Source organism: Gopherus flavomarginatus, chromosome 4, assembly GCF_025201925.1.
Source record: "Gopherus flavomarginatus isolate rGopFla2 chromosome 4, rGopFla2.mat.asm, whole genome shotgun sequence".
Classification (NCBI taxonomy): Eukaryota; Metazoa; Chordata; order Testudines; family Testudinidae; genus Gopherus; species Gopherus flavomarginatus.
Genome location: NC_066620.1, coordinates 205,565,892 through 205,585,573, shown reverse-complemented (window position 1 = coordinate 205,585,573; position 19,682 = coordinate 205,565,892). Strand labels below are relative to the sequence as shown.

The window sequence follows — 19,682 nt, the reverse complement described above, 5'->3', positions numbered from 1 at the left end:
GGAAGGGAATTACACACAGACAAAATATAAGAGCAATTAAATTGATTGCCTAGAAAAGTCACTCAGTCTCTCTCCTCAACCGGTCTACTTTCACCCTGGTTAGAAGCACACCTGTTATTATGGCATTAACTTCTTTAGCAGGAAAACAAACAAAGACAGTTACACTGCAGCAGGGGTAAATGTTAAGTTTTATTTCTTAATATAAGTTGTCTGATATTGGATACCCTCCTCAATGAGCAAGAACAACCATCGCAGAGAACAGAGGTGACTCAAGAACCATTTCTAATAGATTTCAATAAGGGGTTCCGTTTTGTGGTCAGTTCTAAACTGCGGTTGTAGATAGATAGATAGACAGACAGATACATTAGATGATGGCTTTAAGGGTTGTTGTTTTTTTTTCTTTCCCAAAGACACATTAAAAAGCTTTAAGTCATGGAATTTTCCTCTTGTTCTAACTTTATCTTTCCAAGTAGTGTCTTAGTTTATCATAATCCACTCCTTATGTACATATCTTTCTATTCTCAGGAGACCCTAGCTAAGGTGGGAAATAAGTTAGGATACAATTATTTTTCCAACAGCACACCCAAAGTGTGATGGAGCAATAAACAATATTTCCTTGGATTCCTTTCCCTCTTGACCCCAGCCTCCCTGTTGACCCCCCCTCCCTTTTGTCTTTTTTGACTCCTCCTTAATCAATAGGCCCCATACCTACAGGGTATCACAGAAAATAAGAGTGGAAAGATCAAACACAATGATAAGGTCTTTTCTTTCTCTTCTCTCCTTTAGCAGCTTCTACACTGTCTTCAACGAGATAGAGGAAGATGAACAAATGGTGCAGCCTGGTGGAGAGCATAATTTTGCAACACGATGCTATAAAAATGGAGGCAAATATGAAGCGCCATCTTTCTTCCATTTTTTTTTTTAACCTCAGCTTATCTCGATATTGCCCGGCTATGTCTATGTCTACCTATGTGTGTGTGGATGCACTCCACTCGCTTCATCAGCAACGTGGGTTAGTTGTTACAGTTAATGAGAAGACTCTTGTCTGATTTTCTATCTAATTACGCCCTCCTGCTGGGTTTTTGTACAGGATATTCGCGCAGCATGCTGGCAGTTAATAGTCACAGAGAGGATCGTAAAGATTTAATTAGGACTGCATGCGGAAACGTGGAAAAACAACTCAGACTTTTAATTACTACACTTCTTTAGTTAAAAGTGATACCAGGGGTTACTTTATAAGAGACTCTGGTGTTTTGGTGCAACTTAACTTTCAATCTCCCTAGCTTGCATACACAGGAGAGGATGAGGGGTGGGGGCGGTGGAGGAAGGGAAGGAGTAGAGGTTGTAATGGGGGAGGTGATGAGTTTCCAGCATAAATTTAGCAAATCTGGAGATTTATTTTTGCAAATAAACTTGATCGCACTGACTCGTTCTAAACACCATCTCCATATCCAGCAGCTATAAAATAATATAACTAAAATAAAACCCACAGAGTTTGTATTTTATTTTGCAAAGGCCGAAAGTGTGAGCGTGTGTGTGTGTGAGAGAGAGAGAGAGAGATGGTTGCATTTCTTCCCTGTGGCTTTGGCTATAATAATGAATGAAGGTATAAAAGATGCAGATCCCCTAATCAGCGAGGAATGAGGATGAAGTTGCAATGGCTATTTTAATTTATTTTTTCTACCTAGGGGAGGCATATTTGTTTTCCATGTGTAGATCCTTTTTTTCTCTGTGCATATTTGTCGGCTGAAAATTGCAAATGGAAAACCTAATTCGTCGCAAAGGACAGCATTGTGTTTACAATAACAGAACCCTACTTTACAACCACTTAATTATGTTCCTGGACAAGGGATTACACATGGCCTGGAACTGGGTTTATATCATAGCCTCGATTTTTTTTCTCTCTCTCTCTGCCAACCAAACACATACTTATGAAATCTATTTAATCAGATGGTATAAGAAAAAAAAACTTTACTCAAAAAGTAAAACTTTGTGAGCAAAAAAACCCCTGACTAATATGCCTCAAGGAAACTTTTTTTCCCATAAGGCATAGAAAGTAGGTGTATTTATTGGCTATATAGGATTTGTTTTACCTGTCCTAGAAAAAATCCATATTAAGAATCACATATTAAGAAAACCGCCAACTTAACCTGGCTTGCAAACCCAGAGGGAAAATAATGGAAAATGCCTGTCAATAAATACAATCCTGGCACCACCTCTGTGCCTATTTATACTAACTTGCTGATCAGCACTTCCATCTTCATAAATTATCCCTTGGAATATTTTTTTATTCAGTTTGAGATCCAACCTTTCAAAATAAGTACCTGCCTCATTCTCCCAGTGCACTATCCTGTCTACACATTGTGTCCAGAACTCCAGAGAGAGATTCCTGCACGAAAATACCCTGTCTGCAACGCCCCTTTAGCTATTTGGATCAGCAATTCAACACAGGCTAAACTAGCTCCTTCCTACCGAAGGCTAAGGATATATTATTTTGTTTAGAAAATGACCATGCGACATGCATCTTATTTTTATTCAATACCTTGCGCCTTATTGACTCGGCGGGGAGTTTAATAGGATTCGTTTTGCTTTCAAAATAGCTGAATGTGAATAACTGTATCCAGTCTCTACCCATCTATAAGAGAAGCACCACGACTGTACCCGCTAATTATGCAGTTTTCTTTTGGCGTTGTAAATATCAATGCACTAATATTTTCTGTATCGTTTCGGTACTAAATATAGAGAGATAAGGAATCCTAGTTTGTTGCCCTTACGCAGGCAAAACTCCCATTGGCAGTTTTGCCTGAGTAAGGAAAGTAGGATGAGCCCCATAAAACCTGTTCCTATAGCTCAGGGAGTCCGCGTACGTTTTACAGATAAAGTTTTAAATCCGTGCAATCCAATGCTCCGATTGCCATTGAGTTCAGAGGGAACAGTGAACAAATACCAGCGAAAGCATTTCCCATGATCATCGCAAACACTAACGCACAAGGTACAGGGGCGTGCGACTCTTTAAAGTGACACCCAAGCAAATCAATTTTGCAATTCTCCTCTTCCATTGATTGTATTTTCAGCAGTCTTGAATTTTTAAAGCTGAGCAATAATAAGTTTTCTGGCTAATAAATGAATGCCTCCTCCTGTCTGTTTGGTACTTGTATGTTGAACTGGGTCAAAGCCCATTCATTTTAATGAGGCATTTCATTTTAGTGAGTTCTTTAGTCTCCTTTTTGCAGATCCCTCCCTTGCTATTTTTAAAAAATCTAACCAAGACTTTTAAATAGCTGCAACGGCAACAAAAAAAGCAAGAAAAACACCACGACCAGCAGAAACCAGCAACCCTCGTGTAAAATTTGGGCCGAAAATCATGCGTTCACCTACTATGGGAGCTGTGCCTTAGTAAGATCCAAGCCGAGCCATTTTGGATGAAATTGTTATGGTGCTTTTGTTTTAAGGAAATAGCCCTTGATGACTTTGGCTTGGAGGGTGAGAGAGCTAGGAAATATTGTACCCCCAGGCCCATGAAACTCCTTTGTTTCCCAAAGGATGGAACAGAACAATGATAAATGTTGAGATAGATAGATAGATAGATGATAAAGAGAGAATATATATATACACACACACACACATACATACAAAACATTTAAAAACAGTGTCCTGTGCAATCGTTTTATATATCATTGATCCTATACACAGGGTTTTTTTCCTAACTGAGAGTATTTTTTAAAAAAAATTGTTATTCTGAAAGACCTCACTGAAATCCCAAAACTGCAGAAAGCTGGTTGGGAGACCCATATTTTACATGACTTAATATCTGAAATAAGAAAAGCTTCCATAAACTTTATTCCCTTTCAAAATGCCTAGATTATTCAGAAACGCCTTTCTTTCTTTCTTTCTTTCTTTCTTTCTTTCTTTCTTATTATAGCTTTTATCTTGTTAATGTATTGTGAGGTGAAAGAAAGAAAGACATTATTTTTAAGACAAATACTGGAAAATACAAGTGGGGAACGATCCTGAAGAGGCAGGGAGAGGGTAACCTAATAGGTCTTTCCGTTGTCTAATTGCTATGATTCATAACTGATCATTGTTGACTATGTGTCTCCCAGCTGCTAAGATTTCTTCAGGCTCCCTGGCAGTAGCGGGGGAAGGAGCAGGAGCGCCTTACCTGCACGTCCTCCATTCCTGGGTGTCCGATGCCATGCAGAGAAAGGCTGTCTCCCATGCCGGAATCCAGGCCATGGTGTGCCGAGTGAAGGAGAACATCTGGCCGCCTCACTGAGTGGTAGTCCCGCCTGGGGTCCAGTCCCGAGAGCTGAGGCAAGGCGGCCCGAGGCTGTGGCAGCAGTGAGCCGGCTTCTGATCCCACCTCTTGCCTCTGCCTTTGTCCCCAAGGGTGCTGCTGGGGCTGATGCAAGGGGTTTAGGGAGTAAGGGTCATTGACATGGGAGTACGGGTCCTGGCTTTGGTGGTAAGGAAGAGGCTGGTAGGGGGGTGGGAAGTAAGGCGGCTGGAAATCCGAGGACGGGGTGTGAGACAACGGCGGGGCGCTGGAATAGGGTCCCTGGGAGACAGAGCCCAGCTGGGACAATCTGGAGCTGTGGCTGGGGACTCCATCATGCCGGTCCTAAAAACAAAAAAAAAAAGGGGAAAGGAATAAAAAAAGGAAAGAAACAAAAAAGAGGAAATGAAAAACAAATAACACAGCAAGAGAAAATAAAATACGCATTTAAATTGACCCCTTAAATCCCCCGGACTCGAAATAGTCCGGCATTTCCCGTCCTGATCATGTAAGTTTCCAAGAACAGGCGAGAAGGGGGAGGTGGGAGAGAAATACACTAAAATGTCCTAATTAAAAATGTAGGAGTGGTGCACTCTGTGTATGTACAGCTTGTGCGGCTTTGATCCATCCTCTGGCTGCCTAGTACCTCTTCAGACCCCAGCGTATAAAGTTTTCAAACATCTATTCACTCCCCTTCGCCACTAAACTCCGGTTTAAAAAATAAATAAATCACCCACTCATTCTGCCTGGGAAGGTCAGAAGAAATGCGGTAATAGTCCGATGACAAGGAAAGAAGGTGAAAATAAAATGTTAAATGTGTCTTTATGTAAAGTCAAGCCTCTGTTTTTTTAAAATAAATACATATGTATATAAAATAAACAACAAATCCAGCCACTGTGATTTCCGAGGCAACTTCGAATGTATGTTATCTCTTTCAAATATTACACTCCAAAGGGCGGGGGGGGGGTTGGAGCATTAAAATTGTAATTAAAAGTCTTGCTGTGTGTATTGGGGGAGGGGGAGAATATGAAAGTCTTCCGAGAAAGTGTGGGAGAGGAGTTTTTCCCAACTCCATCCTAGCTGAGGCTGCAAGACTAAAGTAAACAAGAAAACATCTAGTCCACAAAGTGTTCTCCAAATCCCCACCAGCGATGGCAAAAAAAAAAAAAAAAAAAAAAAAAGTTTTCCTCTCCCCCCCCCAGCTCAAACCAAGAACACACAATGCAAAAAGGAGAAGCAGCTGCAAGCCTCCTCCAATTATTGTGCTAAATTACCAAGCCAAAGGCGTTCAAGAGAGAGAGAGAGAGGGGGAGAGGGAGCGAGAGAGAGAGAGAAAGAGAGAGAGAGAGAGAGAGAGAGAACATGCAATTCTGGTACAACATGGATCCAAACTCACCATGGCGGAATAGGTGTGGACTAACATCTGGAAATAAAAAAAAGTCTTGTAACAGCTACAAATAAAAGAGTGGTGCTGATAATAATAATAGTAATAATAGGAGAAAAATATCAAGGAGCTCGGCAAAGGGACGTGTTGGACACAGGAGAACAGCTTGAGGTATTTCCAAGTCTAGCCATCAAAAATCATCATACAAAAATTAGCCAGTGCGCCACCCCCACCCCCGCAAAAAAAAAAAAAAAAAAAAAAAAGCTTGGAAACCTATGTAGACATCTATGATTTCCCCCCTCCCCTCTGGGTTATTTATTTATTTATTTATTTATTTTCCCCTTTGAGCTTCCAGATGCAATCCTCTCCAACCCAAGGCTAGGCTGAGACTGCTCCGATGCCCCTTCCTCCCTGTCCTCCTCTACACCGCCTCATAATAATTGATATTCATGACTATTAATATTACACGACTACTTTAAAGGGAGAATGCAGGACCAAATGGAGCGTGAAGCTTGCAGCCAGCTCGAGAGCTCCCCTACCATTGTAAATGACGTTCATTCAGTGGAGAATTACTAGATGTAATCAAACGGGGGGGCTGGCAGAAACCGAGTTGGGGGAGAGAGGGAGAAGGTATGAGGGGGAGGGGGGAAGTTTAGCAAGGAAAAGACATAACTTCAATTAACTCAGGCAGAGGAAGAAGTGTAAACTAGACGCTGCTGGTTGGAAGCAAGAAAGTGCTATGGACCAATGCTAGAGGCCAAGAAAAAATCTTATTTCCTTCTTTTACATGTAATTATGCATCCAAATAGGAGAATTTGGTTGCTCTTGGTGCTTTTTTTGTGTGTATATATATACACACACACACACACGTATAACTGGGGGTGGGGGAGTTTTCCTGATCCTCTCTTGAAAATAAATAAACTATTCAGCCCCTATAATTTGTCTGTTTACAGCGGCAATTAAACACTTTGACTGAACGCTACAGATTGCAGTTATTTGTAAAAGCAAAATATCTCAAACGTACAAATAAATCAGTGTTAAGTCGGGTTCCATTTCATTCTCCATGCTAATTTGCCCCCTAACTATGCCAAAAATGCTCCCAATTTTCACCCAGATGTAAAATTTATGCAGTGAATTTTAAAGGATACTAAATTTATAGTTTCCAGGCAAAGCCAGGGGCGATAGAAAACCCTTTTGATGTTTCAAGAACCCGTTCGACTGGCCGACCTGCCATTTCTGTTAAAGTTCAACTTACATTCCCTCCTACAGAGACCCACACTTCCCAGAGCAAGTTTGTGTCCCACTTTTGTTTTAAGATCAAATCAATGTAAGTAGATAGGAGGTTTTTAGACCATACTATTAATTATAAATCAGAGCGAGAGACCGAGAGACAGAGAGAATGAGAGAGATTTTTAAAAAACACTGGCAAGATCTATCTATCTATCTATCTATCTATCTATCTATCTATCTATCTATCTATCTATCTATCTATCTATCTATCTATCTATCTATCTATCTATTCCTAGGGAAAGTTGGGTATTTTTTTCTTGATTCTAGGCATTACAGAATCACTTCCCAAGCACCACAAAGTTAGACTATATCATGTTTCAAGACAAAACACAAACAAAATGTACCCCACTGCTAAATTCCCTGTCTCCAAGATAAAATAAACTTACAAGTATAAATAAAAAGTAAAGCAGGCAAATAGCCTTACAAGCGTCCTCTGAAAAAAAAATCCAGAGACATATCTACCTCTGAATGGTTGTTATTGTGAAGGGCAGATCATGGCTTTCCACTTGATCAGTATTTGGAAAGGACCCGCACTTAAGGAAAAGCAGGAGAAGAATGAGGGGGTTGTCCGAAGGGGACAGAGCCGTCGTGCCTGCGCCGATACTAATTCTGCATATGCTGGATTTTGCGAGCGTTCAGCTGATAATTAGCCTGACGGGAGCTTTTGAGAGTTGAGACATTCCTTCTATCGGGAAGACGGCTCCCCGCTAGGATCATAGGACTGCTTTTAGAGAGCACACACTGAATTGTATTCACTACTATGATTTTACTCTCAGGCAAGAGGCACTTTGATAACCTCTGTACATTTTATCTCGATCACTTCATTTTATGAAACACTTCCTACAGATTAACGTATCCCTTCAAGTGATCTTTCTTTCTCTTTCTTTCTTTCTTTCTTTCTTTTTCTCCTTCAGATCTCTGGATTAAATATTAACTCTCTTCCAGAATTAAGTCCTTAAAGGCTCTGACTTTTGACCAGCCAGCCCATGACATGGTATCCACTCCACAGACTGCAGGGAACAGGGCTCCTTCTTTTGGACAAACACACGCCATACAGATTTTACTGCTAAAACAATCAATCGGCACCATATCCTGGCGTTTGGAACGAATTCTGTTATGGCACCAAACTCCACTGCGCTGAAATCGAAGGGGGACCCTTCTTAAAATCTCCTTAGCAACACTGCTGCTCACATTTGCAAAGTACCCCCAAAATAAAAATAATAATAATAAAATTAAAAAAAAAAAACCAAAAGCGAGCGGGACAATACAGACGCCTTTTCCTTAAAAGTCTTTTTCCTTTCTGGAAAAATGCAGTCGCTGATTAAGTTAAAAGAACCAGATGGACTGAGCATACTTTACAAAAAATTATCCAGGTCATGAAGCAGTAGAAAATTAGCAAATGTTTTACATTTTTGCTTTTGAGCCTCAAAACTCAAAGCCTTCTGAATAATCCATACAACTTTCACTGTTCTCTGACTATATGTATGTAGCTATCTCTGACTATGTATGTGTCTATGTGTGTATAGATACCGATGTATCTATATCTATGTATATATTTCAGTGTATTTATAAAAAATCATACAGATGTATCTTATAAGGAAGGCACAACAAGAAAAAACAACAACCTCAAGTTGCTCTAAGATTGGGGTTGAAAATAGGGAAAAGAAACACAGCCCAGAAATGTATTAAATCGTAGGATTACAAGATTGTGTTTTCTTTCTTAAGCTTTTTTTTTTCTTGACATTTGTCCGTGTTTAATGGAATGATGTTGAATTCGAGGTCTAAAAATCAAACTTTTGCGTTTAAATCGCCTTATTCCAACCCCCAGATCATTTCGTCGATGTTTTAAATCTCATCAAACAGCTTCAAAAAAAAAAGTTAAGGACTCGCCTTGCTGAAGAGAAAAAAAACCAAATAATTAAGCATATGAACATTTATTCTGGGTTTCCTGAATGTATATGTGTGTTATCTATATAGCTTTCATATGTATGTATCTATCTATATGTGTATTGTATAAACGTACATATAAACATGGAGATGTATATTTATATACTGTATACATATACCTTCTCACACACATGCATATTATATACTCACCTCATAGATGTCTTCATACTTGACATTTTCAACCAGTTTCCAGAGCATGATGGCAGGCTGTTCTCTAGGAGGTGAGTGCATTCATGTGAAGAGCAGATGTCTGGATTCTCAGTACTTCTCTGTCTGTAATGATCCATCTATAATTGGAAATGGGGGACAGACAGCAAATCCGACGTTCCTCTTCCATCGCAACTTATATCTGTTGTCTGAAACAATAGGCTGCAGAAGTAAACCTCAACCGGATAGTAAAAACATTATTGGTTATATATATGCACACACAGACTTCATATACAGAGAGAGAATCTCACAACTATACATATCCAAACATATATACATGCAGATATAGTCGCATATGTACACATAAACATACAAATACATGCATACAAATATAGATAGATGCATTCATATGTATAGCTCACATTGTGTGCATATATATGTATATATACACACACACACACACACATAAAGACACATATTCATATATTGTGATTCTCAACGACACACACAAGTTTATCGGTGTGTGTATCACAATATATGAATATGAGTGTGTGTGTGTATGTACACACACATATATACACTTATTAATATCCACTATTCTCTCCGCAGTATGTGTTTATACACAGCAGACAGAATAGCGGATATTTGTCTATCCTTATTTATATTAAAATACAGGCTATTTTGCCTCTATACGAAACCATTCATCATTTGCAATGAGATATTATGTTTCCCTCCACATACTATGCTTTTATGTCCAGGTCCAGAAATTCTCTCTCATATGCAGTAAAACACAAAAGCAGAGACAGGGACTTTAAAGTGGAAGGAGCTAATCTACAGTAAAAGCTATCCATCTGGAATCCTTAGACTCATGGCTTGAGCAAGATATTTTAGAACTTGGGACATTTCCTCGGCACCGCAGAGATCTTAGCAATCTCCCGGACACCTCTCTAAGAGCTAGTCGCTACTTCCAAAAGCCATTAACAGCATGAAGTTATATTTGTGCTTTTACATTTCCCCGTTGATCCGGGGCGATGGAACCCAGCTAACCTTGATGTGTCCAGTCAAACATTCGTTTGCATTGTCCATTTCTAGCATTGCCAAGACACGAGCAGTTATTAAGGGCAAGGAGAGACCATCTCTCACTTTGAAAGAAAACAACTGCGCTTCTCAGGGAACTAATGAGTGAGACAAGGAGGTGTTTCTAATTTCAGGGTCCTAGCTGGAACTTCAGGGCGTCCTTAATGTTCCTGCACATCTATATGTGACCTTTATTAGGAATATATATATAGTATCTGGGACTTTTTAATCTCCTAGAAATCGGGATTGGGTTAAATCGAAGAGTGAGGAGACTTAATAAGCAGAGTCTCCGATTTCTCATCCCCGCAAATTAAACTGGAAAGTGTAAATTCGTCTTTCTTCTCTCTCCCTTCCCAACTCCCCCCTCCCCCGCCATACACCCCATTTCCAAGCATGCATCTCCACTGGAAGCTCAACCCACAAAGGGGCCGAAACAAATAGCAGATCGTTATTATAAGGGGAGCAGGGCAGTTTCTGTGGTGGGAAGTTAATAAAGCAGAAAAGAGGGATTCTCTGCAAAGATTGTCTCGTTATCCATTGCTGCGTGGGGCTATCAAACAGGACTTCAGTTGGTTCGAGAGAGACGTCCGTCTCGAGCAATAGTACAAATAGGATATTGAAAAGCGAAATGTATATGTGTTGTTTGCATGTAGGCTTATACTTTGTTACACTCACAAACACAAGCGATACTGCTCTGCCTGTAGTGAGCAATAATTCCGATTCAAACAAATATCAGCGAAAGGGACACTTTACCACCAGTTTCGCGGAAGTCTCTGGCTCATCTTCTAAAAGGCTGGCGCTGCAGAGTGGCCCTGTTTTATGACCTATTTGTGCGTTATTACGAGTTACAGTGGAGTAGGACGGGAGATTATGTAAGTGCCACGTATCAGAAAACAAAGTAATAATACAAAAAAAGATCAGATCGATGTATGGACTCCACTAGCAAAATGTTTTAGGCTGTGCATTCTGATTCACGGGTCACATATTTATTAGAACTCTCATTAACACAACCCAATAGAGCCAGATGTCTGATGAACATTTGGAAAACGATTTGATTGATCAAGGATCTTCCCCCCCCCTCCCCCATGGAGTTTATTTCTGCTTAATGTGGTAAATTTCAAATATTTTTATATTATTTTATATTATATTAAGTTATTTTAGCTAAAATGTATAATACGCTTCATATTAAAGACATTAGACGTATAATAATAATTAATCAATATAAAGATGTAGCTTACATTTCTAAATGTTTATCGCTAGTGTTTTAAAACTATTTGAATATACAGTTTGAAATTAATGCAAACAAATATTTTCATGTCAAACTACTCAGAACTGTTGGAACCGATCAAATGATGCCTTATTCCAATATAATTTCAATATAATATTTGGTATTTCTTATTCTTCAGGACCATATTTGAAAGAGTGAATACATATTTTAAAAGTAGGTTATCAACATGAGATAAAAATTTCCATAGCGAAATCTCACCGTGATTAGGATTAAAATCTAAGTAAATTGTTCCAAACTGACCACATCTGAAAAATCCTGTATTTTTGAATATGGAGCTTTATAATCCTCTTGAAATCCATCATTGAACAGGGTAGCAGCGCCCTCTGTTGGGATTTTGCTTAACACAATAACTCTTGACTATAGAGTTTAAAAGTTTGTTCTTGTGATTCTTACCATCTACAACTTCAACTATAACTGTGATTCTTACGGTCTGTCGTCTACAACCAAGAGTAACAAATAGCGAACGCTTTGCGCTACTAGAAATTACACGGATAGCTATTTTAGTACAGACATCTCTCTTTCTGTTGAACAGTTTTACAAAATAATAAATGGAACAAGTCAAAATGCACTGTCAAATCTCAATAGTTTTATCCTTTCACGGTCAAGTAACAAGGGTTCTTTTTTGCTATCTTTTAAATGTAGTGTGTATAAAAATACAAAATAAGTAATATTGTCTATTTACCCAAGTTAATAACTCTTCCCCAATCAACATAATCTATTGTTACTTTGTCAAAAAGTAAGGCAATACTACATTATTTTACCAAGTATTCTATTTAATTCCCATTCTATCTATCTATCTATCTATCTATCTATCTATCTATCTATCTATCTATCTATCTATCTATCTATCTATCTATCTATCTAGCATCCTTTCCCTGTATTTTGAAGCCAGAATGGACATTTATAATAACAAATCTCTCTCTCTCTCTTTCTCTCTCTCTCCCTCCCTCCCCTCGTCCCCATGTATTATTGGCTACAGTTTAAAATAAAATCAATTTAGTGCAACGCCCTCTGCTGGTAGCTGGAGGCTCTTATCCAAAGTGAATTTTATGACAACCCTTTCAAACTGAAAATGCCTTTTATTCAGTAGTTCCTGGCACTATCAACATGCACTTTGTCTCTCTCTCTTTCACACAGAGACACAATTTCAGAATTCAGTCCTTCTTTTACCCTCTTTAAACTTTACTCCTTTGGAAAAATGTGGAATTTTTACCCGTGTTTAAGATTCGGATGACAGAAAGTCAGAAGATCTGATTTTATTTGTTTTACCTCAGTTCTGTTGTATACATTTTGACACAGCATTTGTTTATGCAGTTTGCTTCATGGTGCTTTGAAATACAGATTTGCTTTCCCTGTACACAAAAGCATCTGTATTATGGGATACTCCCTGCCAGCCTGTTAAGTGAATAATCTATGGCCATGATACAGTTATTTAAATTTCATGGCACAGGGGAGTCAACAGACTTGAAGGAGTGAGAGGGAAAAGTAATAAACTAAACTACTGTCTGACTGGAGAAAACCTTTCTCTTTTTTTCAGGGGCTATTTCCCCCCCTTCTCTTGACTCCACTCTGTAAATCAGTGAGATGCTGGCTTCCTCAATTAGGTATTTAGATACTATGACCATTGGCATCATTATAAGAATCTGCTTAGATGAATGGATGGAATGCTCCTCAGTATAGAACTAAAGCTGAATGATATTTGGAATTTCTGTCCCATAAAAAATTCTGACTTTTCAATATCTGTTTTTGTCCAAAAATGGGAGAAAAAGATAAATTTTTTTTGGAGTGGAAATTCTGACCCATTTCAAATCAGAAATGTCAACATGTTTCATTTCAGCATTGTTGCCTGAAACAGAGCACAGTGACAGTCACAGAATCATAGAATTATAGACTATCAGGGTTGGAAGGGACCTCAGGAGGTCATCTAGTCCAACCCCCTGCTCAAAGCAGGACCAATTCCCAACTAAATCATCCCAGCCAGGACTTTGTCAAGCCTCACCTTAAAAACTTCTCTGAAGGAGATTCCACCACCTCCCTAGGTAACCCATTCCAGTACTTCACCACTCTCTGAGTGAAAAAGTTTTTCCTAATATCCAACCTAAACCTCTCCCACTGCAACTTGAGACCATTACTCCTTGTTCTGTCATCAGGTACCACTGAGAACAGTCTAGATCCATCCTCTTTGGAACCCCCTTTCAGGTAGTTGAAAGCAGCTATCAAATTCCCTCTCATTCTTCTCTTCTGCAGACTAAACAATCCCAGTTCCCTCAGCCTCTCCTCATAAGTCATGTGCTCCAACCCCCTAATCAGTTTTGTTGCCCTCCGCTAGATTCTTTCCAATTTTTCCACATTCTTCTTGTAGTGTGGGGCCCCAAACTGGACACAGTACTCCAGATGAGGCCTCACCAATGTTGAATAGAGGGAATGATCACATCCCTCGATTTGCTGACAATGCCCCTACTTATACAGCCCAAAATGCTGTTAGCCTTCTTGGCAACAAGGGCACACTGTTGACTCATATCTAGCTTCTTGTCCACTGTAACCCCTAGGTCCTTTTCTGCAGAACTGCTTCCTAGCCATTTGGTCCCTAGTCTGTAACAGTGAGTGGGATTCTTCCATCCTAAGTGCAGGACTCTGCACTTATCCTTGGTGAACCTCATCAGATTTCTTTTGGCCCAGTGCTCTAATTTGTCTAGGTCCCTCTGTATCCTATCCCTACCCTCCAGCGTATCTACCACTCCTCCAAGTTCAGTATCATCTGCAAACTTGCTGAGAGTGCAGTCCACACCATCCTCCAGATCATTAATGAAGATATTGAACAAAACTGGCCCCAGAACCGACCCTTGGGGCACTACACTTGAAACCGGATGCCAATTAGACATGGAGCCGTTGATCACTATCCATTGAGACGACGATCTAGCCAGCTTTCTATCCACCTTATAGTCCAATCGTCCAGCCCATACTTCTTTAACTTACTGGTAAGAATACTGTGGGAGACCGTATCAAAAGTTTTGCTAAAGTCAAGGAATAACACATCCACTGCTTTCTCCTCATCCACAGACCCAGTTATCTCCTCATAGAAGGCAATTAGGTTAGTCAGGCATGACTTGCCCTTGGTGAATTCATGCTGACTGTTCCTGATAACTTTCCTCTCCTCTAAGTGCTTCAGAATTGATTCTTTGAGGACCTGCTCCATGACTTTTCCAGGGACTGAGGTGAGGCTGACTGACCTGTAGTTCCCTGGATCCTCCTTCTTCCCTTTTTTAAAGTTGGGCACTACAGTAGCCTTTTTCCAGTCATCCGGGACCTCCCCATTCGCCATGAGTTTTCAAAGATAATGGCCAATGGCTCTGCAATCACATCCGCCAACTCCTTTAGCACCCTTGGATGCAGCACATCCGGTCCCATGGATTTGTGCTTGTCCAGTTTTTCTAAATAGTCCTGAACCACTTCTTTCTCCACAGAGGGCTGGTCACCTCCTCCCCATACTGTGCTGCCCAGTGCAGCAGTCTGGGAGCTGACCTTGTTTGTGAAGATAGAGGCAAAAAAATCATTGAGTACATTAGCTTTTTCCACATCCTCTGTCACTAGGTTGCCTCCCTCATATTTACTATTCTTCCTACACATTGGGATGTTTTTTTCCTGCAACCTCAATGAGGATTCTTTAAAATACAGCCAGCTCTCCTGGACTCCTTTCCCCCTCATGTTATTTTCCCAGAGGATCCTGCCCATCAGCTCCCTGAGGGAGTCATATTCCTGAAACTGAAACATTTTGCTGTGTTGAGCTGACTCCGGACACTTCCTTTCCAGTCAGATCAGTATCAAAATGCACTTCTCTTGCCTTCTGGGAGTTGTCCTTCAGGTCCCCATGGCGTTTTATTGGCCAGGCTCCCTGGAGGACTATATGTCCCACAGTGCAATGTGGTCCAGCCCACTGAGTTGCTTGGTGCATCAGGGGAGTCATATGATCTGGGGACATCAAGGTGTAGTCCTGCAAGGGAGTCTGGCCCATAGGGGACAAAAGATGCATCTTGCTGGGTTACATATCCCATCATGTACCAGCACAGCCCATTACTAACATACCCAGGGTTTCCAACTCTCACGATATGTTGAGAGTGAGGTGAGTTTGACCTGATCCAATTTTTTTTGTTTTCATTTTAGGCATTTTTAACAAAAAGCAAAGGAGGACTAGATTCCCAAAATGGCAGGAGGAACATGAGGTGGTAGAGTGGGTATCCTCCTTATAAGATTTAGCCCAGTGGTCCAGACACTCATGGGGCAGACCCAAGTTCAAATTGCCTTCTCCACATCAGGCAGAAGGGCACCTGGGTCTCCCACATCCCAGGTGAGTGACCTAACCACTGGTCTAAAAGTTATAAAAAGGTCACTACTATCCCCACCAACTTCTCCTCCTCTGGCCATTTTGTGACTCCAGTCCAAAAAAATTGAAATGTTTTGGAAACAAACTGTTTCATTTTGACATTAACAGAACATTTTGATTTTTTTAGTTCTGTCAAATGTCAAAGTACTGGAATAAGACACTAAGGGAAGTTATGGAATCACCATCATTGGAGTTTGTAAGAACAGGTTAGAGTCAGACAAACACCTGTCAGGGATGATCTATGTTTACTTTGTCCTGCTTCAGCATAGGGGTTGGACTAGATGACCTCTTGAGGTCCCATCCAGCCCTACCACATTTCTATGTTTCTATGCCTACAGTATCCATGGCTATTCTTGTTAGATATAATCGATAGATCCACTGCCACACCCTGTATTGGTAGCATTTTCAAGAATAGGTGACAATGTGAACCTGGGGGAGTAGGGGGAGCTGATGTTCAATTAATGCAAAAAATGACCATTCTCAGTTTCAACAATATTTTAGATGACATGAACAGTTGTGAAGGAAACACACTGCTTGAAAAGGGGGGCATTGTGGCTGTCTCGTATTTCACACAGCTGTAGCCATTATAACCTGACACTCAAATATCCTGGATTTTTACACCAGAGACACAGAAACATTGCTTTGGAAGACAAGGAGCTGGCTAGTCAACGTATATGTGTGTAAAGACCTAATTTAATATTATTTTATTAACGGGATACCGTTAAATAGTAGAGCTCGTTGGAAAAAGGAATTTCCATTCTACAGGAAATTCTGACAGTTCAAAACAAAAAACTATTCCATATTGAAATGAGAAGTCAAAATTTCCCATGAAATGGAAATTCTAAAAAAAAATGATGTAGAAACACTGCAATATTTCAGTTTGAGAAAGTCAAAACATTATGTACTTTAATATGACATAGAGTGTTAATTACAATATATATTATAGAAATTTAATATTACAATTAATATTCTAATATAAATGTCAAAACGAAATGTTATGGAATGAAAAAGTCAAACTGAAACATTTCAACATTATCAAAATGAAACCTTTTGATGATTCTGACTCAAAATGAGAAAGAACAAACAATTTCAAATTTTTCCATAGAAAATCCTGTCAAAATCAACATGTTTCTGCGAAATATTTCAGTTTCAATAAAACAACATTTTCCAATGTAAAACTGCTCCATTGAAAAATTTTGAACAGCTCTATTAAATAGTTTAAGATCCAGAGTGGTTAGTAAATCAGGGATCTTCAATTATTGAGTGCTTGAAAGGGGCCTGATTTTGAGGAAGTGCCGAGCATCTGTTCTTTGAAAAACAGATTCCTTTACCTTGGTTTCTTAGTCCAGTACTTAACTAACCTTATAGTTAGAATGTTTTTCTAATATCTAACCTAAATCTCCCCTGCTGTAGATTACGTCGATTACTTCTTGTTCTACCTTCAGTGACCATTGCAAATAATTTAACGCTGTGCTGTTTATAATGGCCTTTAATGTATTTGAAAACTGTTATCAGGTCCTCCTGCCAGTCTTCATTTCTCAAGACTAGACATATCTAGATTTTTTAATATTTCCTCATAGCTCAGGTTTTCTAAACCTCTGGTCATTTTTGCTGCTCTCCTTTGGACTCTCTCCATTTTGTCCACTTCTTAAATGGTGGTGACCAAAACTGGACACAGTACTCCTGCTGAGGCTTCACCAGTACTGAATAGAGTGGAACAATTACCTCCTATGTCTTACATACCACATTCCTGTTTGTACAACCCAGAATGATATCAGCCTTTTTTGCAATTGCATTGCATTGTTGGCTCATATACAATTTGTGATCCACTGTAATCTCCAGATTCTTTTCTGCAGTACTACTGGCTAGCCAGTTATCCCCAATTTTGTATTTGTGCATTTGATTTTTCCTTTCTAGGTGTAGTACTACGCACTCATCTTTATTGAATTTCATTAACTTGTTGACTACAGACCAATTCTCTAATTTAGCAAGATAATTTTGAATTCTAATCCTGGCCTCCAAAGTGCTTGCAACCCTTCCAATTTGGAGTCATCGGCCAATTTTATAAGCAGACTTATAAAAATAATTAATGAAAATATTGAATAGTACCGGACCCACGACAGACATCTATGGGACCCCACTCAATATGTCTGCCCAGTTTGAAAGTGAATAATTGCTAACTATTTGTTTAGCATTATTTTTCAACCAGTTGTGTGCCCACTTGATAGCAATTTCATTTAGAGCACAGTTCCCACCTCAGAAGCTTCCCACCTCTGTCCCGCCTCACCCTGTATGAATGTCCTATCCTCACCATTTTTAACCCTTCCACCAATCTTTGTGTCACCTGAAAATTTTATCGGAACTGATTTTATATTTACTTCCAGCTCCTTGAGGAGTTTGATCCTACACTCCCATTGAATTCACAATTTCAATTTGAGTTTGACTGAACATTGCTACCATTGTATTGCAGTTGAATGGAAAGGTTTTGTGGTTGAGCCACTGGACTGTGTCAGTCAAGGGTTCAGTTCCTAGCTCTGTACAAATTTACTGTGTAATCTCAGGCAGGTCACTTAATTTCTCTGGTCCTCATCTATAAAATGAGAAAAATAAGATGGGTTCACACAGTCCTGCTTAGCACGTAGTATTATTAGTTAGTTGACATTTTCATAGTGGTTTGAAGATGAAAAGCACCATCTAAGTGTTGAGTATTTATATTTTTCTTATGCAGGTGAGCTGGTGTGACATATATACTCCAGTAGAGGGCAGTAGTAGATATATTGTTAAAGGACATATGCTTGCTGTAGCCAAGTATATTATGTGGGCATGCAGGTTATTAAAACATTTTAATGGTGCTATGGGAACATACAATACAGTGGGCCAGAACTTCAGCGGTGTAAATCAGCACAACTCCAATGAAGCTGTCTCTCTGCTGATTTATATCAGCTGATGGCCTAGCCCAGAGGCAGAAACTATAGCTAATTAAAATAGATGTTAAGATATCTTGCTCTCTGATTGCTCTATAGAACCAGGAATGTGGGGGGATTGGATGGACTGTTGTGCTTTTAAAGGAATATGGTTCACTTTTCATCACCAGTCACCAATTCAAATGTGGCCCAAGTCGCTAATGACTAAAAGTCATTCCCATTTGATGATCACTTGGAGACCAACGGAAAATGAATCGGTGGTCCCAGTTCATATCACAAAAACCACTGTCACAACTGGCACTAACTGGTCACATTGGCTGCCTTACTCAGTGGCCAAGGTCCCGGTCACTGCTTCTGTCACTCTTCAAGCTAGTTCTTCCAGAACAAGATTGAGGCCATATAAGACAACTGTAGCTGACAGTACTCATAGACTCATAGACTCATAGATTCTAGGGTCAGAAGGGACCAATGTGATCATCTAGTCCGACCCCCTGCACAAAGCAGGCCACAGAACCCTATCCATCCACTTCTATAACAAACCCCTAACCTATGCCTGAGTTATTGAAGTCTTCAAATTGTGGTTTGAAGACCTCAAGTTGCAGAGAATCCACCAGCAAGTGACCCATGCCTCACGCTGCAGAGGAAGGCGAAAAACCTCCAGGGCCTCTACCAATCTGCCCCAGAGGAAAATTCCTTCCCGACCCCAAATATGGCGATCAGCTAAACCCTGAGCATGTGAGCAAGACTCACTAGCCAGAACTCAGGAAAGAATTCTCTGCAGTAACTCTGATCCTATCCCATCCAACATCCCATCGTCGACCACTGGGCATACTTATCTGCTGATAATCAAAGATCGATTGCCAAAATTAGGCTATCCCATCATACCATCCCTTCCATAAACTTATCAAGCTTAATCTTAAATCCAGATATGTCTTTTGCCCCCACTACTCCTCTTGGAAGGCTGTTCC

The 19,682-nt window shown here is 39.9% G+C and overlaps 1 protein-coding gene across 3 annotated transcripts in view; it reads right to left on the bottom strand.

The window, feature by feature from the left end:
* The window catches only part of TFAP2B (transcription factor AP-2 beta), a 28,247-nt gene extending 19,119 nt beyond the window's left edge, over positions 1-9,128 (bottom strand). Inside the window, exons 1-3 of one of the 3 annotated variants that reach the window (XM_050948863.1) lie at positions 9,048-9,128; positions 5,673-5,699; positions 4,163-4,621 (exon numbers count right to left, since the gene is read on the bottom strand). In XM_050948863.1, coding sequence (XP_050804820.1) covers positions 4,163-4,621; positions 5,673-5,699; positions 9,048-9,128 — 567 coding nt within the window. Of the gene's footprint in view, positions 1-4,162; positions 4,622-5,672; positions 5,706-9,047 lie in introns of those variants that run through there. The other 2 variants (XM_050948861.1, XM_050948862.1) reach the window with 2 other exon arrangements.
* Positions 9,129-19,682: the final 10,554 nt, after the last annotated feature.